Below are 12,152 nucleotides of genomic sequence, written 5' to 3'. Positions count from 1 at the left end.
TAAACCTAGCTACAACTAATGCAGCAATCCTGTAATAAATCCTACCTACATGACAGTTATAGTGCTCAGTTATTTTTGAAACTTCTATACATATGTCTTCATTTAAATGTATAGTCACCGTGGATGGTGGTGTTTGTTGTAAACTGAACATTATATCTTTCATGAAAGTATAAGAAAATCAATTTCCTGCTGAAAATGTTCAGCTCATTCAATTTGAGTGAGATGTGAGGATCTTACCAGGTCCTTAATACAATTGTACACGTCCAGAAATGTCCTGAATAAGCTGGGCGTTTTGATGTTTGGATGGATCAAATCAGTTGAAGTTTGTGGCAGTACGTAGCAATGGAAAAAGTCTGCACAAGAAAAAATATAATAGATACAGATTTTAAAAAGAGAGTGCATGCTTCAGCATCCACACTAAATAAAGAACAGATGGTTGTGAAAATGCCAGCAAAGGGAAAATCTCAGTCAGCACAGACACCATCAGATCAGTCAACCCTTGGAAGACAATAAATCTCCAAGGACAGGCTGAATCCTGCCTTCAGCTGATGACATCACTGCTTTCCTGTATAAGAGCGATCTTAGAACGGGACACAAGTAATGGACAGAATACTCATCAGAGGACTACATCTAAAAAACAGTCTTCAAACTTTAAAGTCAACAATATGAATTATATTCTAAGACCTGAAATGAAAAACAAAGCCAAGTCTGCAACGAAAATAACAAGTTGTATACTCAACTCGATCTTCTGCATCTCTGGAAACAGACGCAGCTGTGCATACTTCTCTGTCAACTGAAACCCACTAGGCAAAGACGACGGAAATAAGACTCCTCTGAGGATGGAGGAAGAACCTGAAATGTCTCTGCCTCATTTTCCAAAGGACGCTGCATTGACTTCTTCTTCATCCAAAAACAGTCTACAGAGACTGAAGACCTGGCTGTACTCAGCAAAAGGCAGATGAAGATTAACTGGCACAACAAATAATAATCTCCTCAGACAGGAGTATATGACGGGACAAATAACAGATAATCATGCAGATGAAGCGGGCATGATGGTTTGACATTGGGCACTGAGGAGGTGCGGAGCTGAAGACGGACCAAAAGGTCAATGGCCTAGTCAGAGCTGTCCGTGCAGTCTGTTGTATACGCTCTCACACCCTCTGATTTAAAATGCATGGTTAGACCAATACCTCCATCACAGCCTGTGCCTCCAAGTTTTCAGCACTGGAGCCAGAGGATCACTGGTGTTTGCTAAACAGTAGGTGGTTGGAAACAAATAGTCGGCAAAGAGAATTGAACTGCGACTTGTTCATGTCAGCCCATTTAAAGTCAAGGTCACATTGCGCCTGTGATAAAATAGTATTTTCATAAAATGTTGATTTCCACAAAGAGAAACATTTTTGTGAGTACAAGGCACCATTCACTGCATAAAGAAACTTAACAATTCATTAGATAAAAGCTTTCAAAGGTTTTGTAAAACTAAAATAAAAAATACATCTTTGTGTTGCAGCTGTTCCATCACAGCATTTGTCCCTATGCAGTTTATACGTCATGCTACTGTTGCTCTCGGGGTCGAGTCAACAAACAGCTTTACCCACAAATGTTGGCCTAACAGTCGGCCATAGAACACATGGCAATCTTCTCTTTGCAATAACATGAGTTCACCTGCTGTTTCATTGCGATTGGGAACTGGAGTGCCACAGGAGGCTCTGAGTGAAATGAATAAAATTCTTCGTTTCATTTTCACCATGGTAGATGGCGTCAAGGACAGAATTGCCCCCTCCTCATACGGAGTCAAGGAGCGTCATTGAATGTGTTTTTTTCATAATCATTGAAATTTCGGATCTCGTGGTGGTGCCTAGAGTATTGTTATTTGATTCATCCAATGCGGACAATGAATGACCACAGTAAATTCTGCCAGTGACTTGATGGTGGGATACTTAAATTTGCAGAAGACATACCATATTTCAGTGACAGAATGACTGCATAAATTTACACGATGATAGGTCCCTTAAGACACTGGCCAATATTCCCTGACAATCTTATCCCCACCCCAACCAGCCCCCGGGAGCTCCTTGGTAATATAACCGTCCCGACTGGAGTCACATTTCTTTGTGTCTGTGAACTGCACTGGTATCAATAGAGAGATATTCAGACACTGAGTCAAAGTACTATGACAAATGCTTTCTAGTGCAGTCGACTGTTCTGAGTGAGTAACTTCCAGATCTGTGACTCCCACTCATCTGACTAAAGGCCCTGAAGTTCCCAGGCTTCCCGAGCAGCACTGTGATGATTTTCTGTGCCTGAGAAAAAGCCTCTCCTGCTCTGAGCCACTTTCATGCTACATTGTATCCTATCACACCCCTAAATATCTGTAAAGATTGGGTAATTGCCCTCCCACTGTTACAAATGCAGCCACAGTAAGTGTAGGCACCTTGATGGCAGGGAAGACTGTACAAACAGAAACAGAGTGTGAAAGAGAGGAACGATGGATGGAGACATGGAGTGTGCCATCACTCTTTGGCTGCTTTGCCTCAAACGGTGTCACCAACCGATATTGGAAAGTGGAGATGTTGATGCTGATGGTCTAATGTCTCATCCCCTCTCTCTCTCTCTCCCTCTCTCGTCTCTCGTCTCTCTCTCGTCTCTAGGCTCACTGGGATGGCCTGACTGGGAGAATCAATTTCAACCGGACCAATGGCTTGAGGACAGACTTTGACCTCGATGTCATCAGTCTAAAGGAGGAGGGGCTTGAGAAGGTTGTGTCTTTAATGTGTGTGTGTGTGTGCGTGTGTTTGTGTGTGTTGCACTTATGAGCCCACCTGCCATGCCAATGTGATGATTTAATAAAACACACGAAGGTACACACACAAACAAATCTGCTGCAATATATTAACATGTGGGTGTAATTGCAGCTCATCAATAGAGTTTGTCTTCTGGCAGCCATATTGGAAGTCCTGACTGTTTGTTTAATTTGTATTTAAAACAAACAACGGGAGTGTGTTAAATTGTGAGCTTTAGAGGTGCTGATATATGCCTGTGTAAACTGGACCAAGTCAGGCTAACCCTGCACTGTCCCACCATTGATCTTCTCATCTTACTCTGGCAAGGAGAAACATTTTGAACAGTTAATTTAACTTAATTTTAGCATCAGATGTTGAATAACTACATGAGCATGACATCTTACTTCCTCACTTACACATCATTATTACCTAGTGGCTAAGATTGATAGCAATATATGTCGATTTTAATGGTATTGACTTCTACCTGAATGAAACTGTAACATTTGGAGACTGACGTGGTTGTTATTTATTGAGAGTTGACTCTACCGAGTCCGGAATCTTTAAATAACAGGGTCGGGTGACTCATGTTGTGTGAATTGTCAGACAAATTCAGATGCATTGATGCCTCCTTTTGTTCAGTTAACTTACTACCAAGTGTAGTTTGTTTATAAAAATGGCTTCATGACTCTTCGGAGCATCCGACACTGGCCCAAAAACCCCAAACTAATGTGTCAGACCTTAAAGGAGCTCTCAGTCGGGTTTCAGACCATCAGAAGTGTGACAGAATAGAGATAAAGAAAGGTTAGAATGTCACAGTACATCACACCATCTTTTTTCTTTTCAACAGTTCTACTTGTTATGTATTTATTCATTGTTTGTGTACAGCCAGTCCTACAAATAACCACAAGAGCTGTGATGCAACTACAAAGCGTCAATGAGAGCAATGTACTGTCGTTAAAAATGAAATGGGATCCATCCGTCCAAGGAGTACATGAGGATCAAACTGGCATGTGGTGGTACAGAGTAGAACGCTGAGCAAGTCGGGTGTCAAGTTAGGAAAACCAGAGTTACAGGGTAAAGTAACTTGATGCATGCCATGTGTTTTCAACTTGTAGGTACTAACAGGAGATCCCTGAGCCAGTGGGCTGGGCTAAATGTCAAATTTAAATAATGGAAATTTAAATTTGAGAAAACGTTAGGCGAAATCTGAATTTTGAGAGAAATAGAAATACACTTTCAGTTTTCTCACAGAGGACAAATAAAGGCTGAATTTATAGTAGTATCTAGGCCTCATTGGGTCAAAACAAAACATGGACATGAGACACAATTCAGACACATATTCATATTTGACAAATACTTGCATGTCCACGTGAAAGAGTTAATTTAATTTCCTCACTAGGGCTATAGTGGTTTGCACTCCCGTCTTATAGTCCACATATGCTATTCATGAAGTGCGCCGACTTAATGCGAGGGGAAATTCGGCCTCAGATTTGTTTTTGTGTGAATTGACAGATGGAAGGGTACAGACATTAGAGCCAGCTACTGTAGCAAACCACACACACTCCAGCTCTGTGTGTCCGTGTGACAAATCAGACTGATTTCAAAGCTTGCCAGGAACTCAAGCTGTTTTTCTTATTTTACTCGGAACTCTCATTTTTTCCTCCCTCTCGTCTCTATGCGGAATAAGGGCTGATGTAGAGGACAGGCCTGTGATTTTCCGGGATAAAAGAAAGATGAAAGTCAATGACAGTTATAGGGCATTTATACTGAACACAGCAGAAATGGTAAACGAGGGACTGTGGTGAAGGTCTGTGATTTCAAGAGGATAAATGATCGAGGAAGGTTAGACAGAATAATAGATCTATGAGTTGGAAGGCTGATTGGAGCCACGGTGAAGGTTGCAAACCGTTGGGATGTTATCACAGTGACACAATGATCATTAGGATTTAAAATAATGCTGCAAGTCACCTCCAAGGAATGTGCTCTGCCTGTATTTGATTGGACGCCTCAATGCTTTGCCAGATGATGATGGTTTTTTACACTCTCATACCTGTGCTTTATTTGCAGAAGCTCTATGCATCTGTGACACTTGGAACTGGTTTTATTGAGAAACAATGGCGGTCAAGCTATAGAGCAGTAGTTGGCAATCTACTTTGTTTTTCGCCAGTTAGTACAAGTCCCCACCTGATCGGCCAGTGACAGTCCAAAGTAATGATTTCCCTCGGGACAGAGTTGTCCTCAAACCTAGAGGTCGAGTCACTTGTCCCGGTGCCTGTGTTTTTAGTGTTCTGAAATAGAGGAGCCATGATTCTCACAACACTAGCTTCCCTGTGAATGATTCCAGCTTGCATGTCCTCAAGACCTTTTCCTCTTCCTCAAAGACAAGGCAATCAACTGATGTGCTACTCTTGCTCAATTAAGAGCAATGCCTTGACCTCATCCAGAAGTGCACAGAGGCGCACAATCACTTTGTCTTTGCTTTAACAGCGTACACCATTTTGTAACAGCAAGTCATCGTGGGTGGCCTCATCTGACTCAGACGCAAGTTGTCGGAAAAAGGCAATGCTGGTTTCTTGATGTAACCCTGACAAAATCAATGACACGCATCGCTTCATCCATACCTCCCTTTAGCTCATCACTTAGCCCGGTGCAAAGGACACTCTGGTGGACGAGGCTATGCATTTCAGGCATTTGGGGGGCGAGCTTCTTCAATCTGCACACCAGACCTCTGTGCTTTCCCATCAGCGCAGGATTAGGTTAACCTTCTCAAATGACAATGAATGCAGCCTAAACAGCTCTTGCAGTTCTGTAAATATAATGTCCCCTGGTGGTGTGCCCCTCTAATGAAATAAGAGAAAGCAGCATCCAAAATTAATTTCCATCTTAATATCTAATATAGATGCACATCTGGGCAACATCTGTGCTGTCTGTGTTCTTGATGGCTTGGGAAAAGTAATTGGATTGACTGAGACCACTGATAACAACTTCATGCACAATTTCTGACAGCGCTTCTCTGCAGCGAGTAGCGTACCTCGCAGAAAGGGGCAGCTGTTTGTCTTCCTAGAAAAAACAAGGAGGACTAAGGCCCAGTTTTCTCTCCGTTCAAATTTAAATGCCAAGTTTTCAATGTCAACCTCATAAACACATCTTCTCTTGGCTTGCTAGCTTAACATGAGCCTTTAACTAACCTCAGTCTGCTTACAACATCCCAAAAAAGTTGCATTGTTTTGTGTAAGGAAGGGTCTCTAATGCCAAGGAATAATTATGCTATGTCAAATAATTATAAGAATAAATTGGGCTTAATAAAGTGCATCAAAGAAGAGGTCAGTCATTCTTAAAATAATAATACATTTCCATATCATAATATGGAAAAAATAATTGAGATTAAGATTTGATCTCTACTAACTGCACAGCACTACCTGCTGGTGACCTTTACATCTGCTTCTTAATGCTGAAGAAAACCTCAACATTTGCACACATCTAGTGCTTTTTTAGTTTCTGACTCCACGACTCAATTGGACGATAGTGGAACAAATCGCTAAGCATTATTTTACCATCTTTTAAGTGTAATCCGCATTCACTCCCAGGTCCAATGACTCCGCAGTAGATACACTCAGGATTTTATTGGCTCCGGTTCCGATCAATAGGGATGGAAACTTGACATCCAGGTGAATGCGCTTATTTCTTCTTCTGTAATTTGACAGTTCAGGGGCTGTTGCTGCACCTTTTCTTGTGCAACATTTTGATGCAAATTACATCCAGGAACTTTGTGTACACATTGTTTTTTTATATCTCTTCATATCGGGCAAGATGCAACTTTGGTTTCTTGGTTTGCAAAAGAGAGATTTTGCTTTTGATTAGTTCTGATGATATGGTTTTGTTTTTTGCTACAGTAGCCAAAATCTCCAAGAGTACAAACTCTATATGAATTAGCATTTCAAAGAAAAAAAATATTAGGGACTACCCTTAATAACTGTCAGAATGCATCATGGCCTGTCATGGTATCTAGCTCAGCGCACTCACAGCCTACACATAGTTGCATTTATGGTTTATATCTTTTCCTCGGAATAGCATCTCGACAGTCTTCAGCAGTTAATTTGAGATTCATGAGATTATCAGTGGAGATAGAACCTGCTACTACCGATGATAGAAATTATATTCTCACATGCAACTGCTTACACTTCACACTTCAGAATCCTCACTGGAGCCTGCCTCTCAGCAGCTCCTGACCTCTGTCCCGGGTGCTGTGTGCTGTGTGCGTCGGCACCTCCATGAATAATTTACCCTATTAATATAAAAACCTTCAGAAGCCCTCGAGCCTCATGAAGCCTGAATTACAAAGTTGATTTGCAATTATAAAGCCTATCTCAAGCCCTCACGCAGGGCATCAGAGGAACCCTGAGGAGTGTGTGGTTGATGCAGGTTGGAGTGTTTGTGGTCCCTTCTAGTGATGCTTAGGGCAGGGGGCTTGGATAGGAGGGGTTTGCTTTGGTGAAAAGAGAGGAGCTGAAAGAAGACAGGTTAAGCCTTGAGGAAATATCTGATAGCCTTGCCATTCTCCTCTACCTCCTTTCTTCCTAAGCATGCCCCCTTCCTCTAGGCCATGGGGCCAATCCACATCCTAGATCATCTGTAACATTATTCCCTGCGGTAACCCGGAGGAAAGTGGCCCCTGATGGTGTTAAGGGTTCACATGACTGTCAACCGTGTCCTAGGGGTGCTTCACATTATTCTCTTTACGTGTCCAGAGTAGACGTCTGAGCACATCTTCCATGATGATGCAATTACAGAAAAGCCTCATTAATACTGGGAGATCCTCATCTACTCTCAAAACAGCCGGAGTACTTTAGGCAGTGATTCCATAAGATGTTGGAAACATTCTTTTGAGATTCTGTTGTATGCTGACATAACAGCGTCATATAATTTCTGCTGAATCATCAGCTGCACATTCATGTTCATGTCAGATTCTGACAAGAGAATAGACTGAAATTTACTGAACTCACTGTCATGATTATGAAACAAGTCTGAGACTTTTGATCTGAGAACAAAAACATTCCCCTCACCGTCACACCAGCAGCAGCCTGAACCTTTGACCCCAAGCAGGTTGGGTTCATGAATTCATGCAGTTGACTCCAGATTGTGACTCCACCATCTGCAGCCTTAGCAGAAATCCAGATCCATGAGACCTGGTTATTTTTTCTAGTCTCCAAATGCCCAGTGTTGGCGAGTCTATGTCACTGTAGCCTCAGATTCCTGCTCTTGTCTGACAGGAGTGAAACCTTGTGGTTTTCTACTGTTGGTTTTCAAAATTTCAGACCATCACCAATGCTGGTTGCAATGTGTCCGTCATCGGGGAAGAGAGGAATGTGGCAGACCACAGTTATTTTTGCATTAGAACCCTATTGCAAAGCTATGTCTTTGTATTATCCAAATCCATAAACTTTCCCTAAACTCAACCAGTAGTTTCAGTTGCAAGTATTTACCCTAGTTACCATATACAGGTATTAAAAAAAGTTAAGAACCTTGGATAAATCATTGATACAAACTGAATGTACTGTTTGGTCTCACAGTGTTGTTCAATATGTTGGTCTTCTCTATTTTTTATCTGTGGATAAATGCCAAAAATGTGTTAAGGGTAATCATAAATCACAGAAGCTTGCAGAGCCACTGATACATAATCCTCCCTAATCCTCCATAATCCCCCCAAATCTTGACATTGCATTTAATGTTGACTTCCTTTGAACAATTTTGAAGGACAATTAATCTTCCATTTAAAAAAATAAAAATTATTGATTACTTTGGTTATTGCTCTTTTAAAATAAAATCATTTTATTACCTTTACTGCTTAATATGATTTGCTCTTCCTAAATTTGAGGTAGTTGTCAAGAAACCAGTCGTGTTATGTCTGTCTGCATTTGTGGTCTGTTCTTGTTTCTATATGAGTCAGAATTTTACATATATCCACCTGTCCTGAAAACAGGTAAATAATAAAACCACATAGGGCTTTTTAAGGACGACATGGTGGTTTAGTGGTTGACAGTGTTGCCTTACAGCAAGAAGATTTGGCTCCGACCCTACTGGTTGGCTGGAGCTTTTCTGTGTGAGGTTTGCATCGGCTCCTACAGTCAATAATCAGGAAGGTTTGGTTATCTGGCAACTCTAAATGAATGTGTGCATGAATGTTTGTTTGTCTAAATGTCCAACCTGTGATTGACTGCCTAAGTATTCAGGCCTCTCAACACAAAGGATATACAACATAGCTAATGGTTGTTTGGTTTTGCAGATTGGTACCTGGGATCCTCCAAGTGGCCTCAACATGACCGACAACCAGAAGGGGAAGACAACCAACGTGTCCGATTCCCTTTCCAATCGATCCCTGATCATCTCCACCATACTGGTAATGTGTTTTTCTATTCATCTTTCTGAAAAATTGCTGAAGCCATTGCAGCAACACTCTCCATGGTTCTCTTTTCTTTTTCTATTCCTGTTTAGCAGCTTACATTTAGTAAAATGTTGTACTCTGTGAGAATAATGGCAACCAACACCACAATGTAACACTTAGTGGGTAAAAAAAACAACTCAAAGCTTCACTTACTAGGTGTGTGGCGCTTTCAACTGCATCTCACAGCTATGGTCTTCACTGTTTTTGATTCGTTTAAGTTTGGCAAAATTAAATGCTAAAGTTGGCTTTGGAATCAAACATGGCCACTGAATACAGCCATGAAGAACGGGTGCATAATGTTTGTTGTGTATTGTTATCCAATGAGGGGCTAGTATTTGATCAGGTGATTAGTGACACTACAAGACTTTCAGCCCTGTTTGTCAGTCACAGACAAGTGTTGCAAGTTAAGTCTAATTCGTCACTTATTCTGGTCAGATTTCCAACCTCCTTGAAATCTAACCAGAGTCAGCAGCAACTCCAGCCAATTAGAGCGCAGGATTAAGTGAGGGTGGTGAAAGTACACTTAATGGTGAGGTGTACCCTAAAATCAAACAATAACTATGCATATTAGGGACAGGGTGACAAACTGCATTGGGCTTGGGTTAGTTTCGGACAGAAAAAGCAGAAAACCTGAAGTTTGAGTCAAGCTCTGTTAGTTTTCTCTCCAGCTTGGATGGGTTGGGACCAAAATGCGGCCAGAGCCACACTCTAACATGTCTGCTGAAACGTTTGCCCCCTTCTCCTGCTTGATGTTTTCATTCTGAAGCACAATAGCAGAATCAAGGTGTTTCTTCTTGTGTGTATTTTCCTGATTTAATATAGTTTGGGGACTATACTGTAATGTAAGACACACACACACCGTTCACTGTTGTTATCTAACAGGATTTCTGGGAATGATGAAGTCTGTAGAAGAACGACCGTTACCTTTTCACTGCTGTTTTTGGCTGACAATGTGTTTATTAAAATTGCAGCTTTAAATGTCTGTTTAAAGCCCAATCAAATTGTAATGGTGCTTTATGCGGGGACCAATTATAGAAGGCTGGAACCGCTCTCAGCCATAACAGACTCCCTCCAAAGATGTCATTATTTTTTAAGCTCTTCCTCTTTCGTCAGTGCTTTGCCTGAAATGCCCTCTCTTTTAAGAGCTCTTTCTGGGGCTGCTGCTCACCGACTCGGTTGAAGTAGAGCGCCCCAAAGCACTGCAGTCCCAAACTGCCAGTTGACTTCAGCACTGTCGAGGACTACGACGTGGTGGGGTAAACTGACTGATTGATTGTCCAATAAGTTTTTCTGGTTTACAGCTTTGCCTCCCATTAAGTTCCTTCCATTGGTGCCAACCACCAAATTCAGACATAACTTTATTTTTGTTAGAAATCTGTGGTTTAGCAATTAATTTGGCTAAACTTCCATGGGGTTACTGTCCTTGTATTTCTGATAAAGTTTAACAGTATATATAAAAGTCCACACTCTATGATTGCACATTAGACATCATGTTTCTTTATCTGGCAAATAAAAAACGTTTTAACAACATTCATACCCAGAGTCTACTTAGTAGATCGGATTGCTTTTCCTTATGTTAACCGATGAGTGGCACACTGGCTGCGGTTAAGCCGTTGAAGTCGCGCTGCTCTTCTGGAGATTTGAGGTCTTGCCAATTTTTCCTTCAATTAGTTTTCTCTAGACAAACCCTACGTAAAATCATAGCGTAGACAAATGCAACAAGCAGCCATTCCGCAGCGTAACCGCAGCAGGTGTGGCCTGGGAGTTAGATTGATCGTGTGGCATCTGTTCTATCTAATACAAAACTGATATGATCTGATATAAATTGATCTGTTAACACATGGTCAGTGGCTGTTATAGTTTTAACCAAAGCACCATAAGCGTTAATGTCCATTTGGGCTCAAAAGTGAAGCATCAGTTCCTTCTTGACCTTAGTAGCTTCACAAAACAGCTCCAAGTTAAGACAATAATGTTATATGACAGAAAATTAAATTGAGGAAGTGAATGAATAAATTGAATTAACATATTTTATGGAGCTTGGTTAGAGGCCAGTCTGAAATTGCTTAGGTGAGCGAAGTTGTGATAGGGGAAGTTGGACTTGAGTCAAATTCATGTCAACCCACTTGGACGCCTCAGGACAGAATTTAACTGCGCTGCTTTTTGACCCCAATGCTTGGTCCATTGACATAGCACTTGATCAGAGTCTGGCTCACAGTGATGACAAGTCTCCGGGGGGGGGGCACTGAACATGGCTGTCGTTCACCAAGAAATTGTATTAGCATGTAGCTCTCCCAGAAACCACAAGCTGCAGTTTTTACAATCCAGTTCGTTTACAGATTAGAAAAATGTGACATATTTTATCATTATTGAGTTGATTATATTCTTGAGCTATGGAGTCAGGCCCCAGCTTTAAGTGTTTGTGCTAAGCTAAGCTAAATAACTTCCATCTCTGTAGTTAACACACACACATTGCAGTGGTATTACCATTCTCATATAACTCAACCAGAAAGCAAATAAGCCCAATGTCCTAAAATGTTTTTTGGCTGCTATTGCTTTTCAGACTTATGTTTACCACATGTTTTAATGGTCATACATTGTTTATTGACCAAAAAAATTCAAAGTAATTCAAAAGCTTTGTCAGGGAAGAACCCTTGATTCATTTGTATATTTATCCAACCTCCAGTGCTCTTGTGTATGATCACGTTCATGCCTACACTCCTGAAAAACATCATGTACATGTATGTATGTTTTTCCTCCATATGAGAGGAGTGACAGTAGAGAGGAAACTTGTAGCAGCGGGCCAGATAAAAGCCATTTATGAGTCTGTTATTTAGGAGTCAAGCGTAAAAATAACTATATCTGGTAAATGGAGGATTGTCATTATTTATCTCATGCCTCCTTCCCTTACGCACGTGCTGTGAAGTGAT

The 12,152-nt window shown here is 41.2% G+C and overlaps 1 protein-coding gene across 2 annotated transcripts in view; it reads left to right on the top strand.

Annotated features, from left to right (window-relative positions):
* The window catches only part of grik2 (glutamate receptor, ionotropic, kainate 2), a 218,367-nt gene that overhangs the window by 134,818 nt on the left and 71,397 nt on the right, over nucleotides 1-12,152 (top strand). For both annotated transcript variants that reach the window (XM_061080963.1, XM_061080964.1), the window contains exons 8-9: nucleotides 2,652-2,759; nucleotides 9,067-9,180. In XM_061080963.1, coding sequence (XP_060936946.1) covers nucleotides 2,652-2,759; nucleotides 9,067-9,180 — 222 coding nt within the window. The remainder of the gene's footprint in view (nucleotides 1-2,651; nucleotides 2,760-9,066; nucleotides 9,181-12,152) is intronic.

The sequence above is a fragment of the Limanda limanda genome, chromosome 11 (assembly GCF_963576545.1).
Source record: "Limanda limanda chromosome 11, fLimLim1.1, whole genome shotgun sequence".
In the NCBI taxonomy this organism is placed as follows: Eukaryota; Metazoa; Chordata; class Actinopteri; order Pleuronectiformes; family Pleuronectidae; genus Limanda; species Limanda limanda.
The sequence above is the reverse complement of the archived record's forward strand: the minus strand, read 5'-3'. Positions and strand labels throughout refer to the sequence as shown.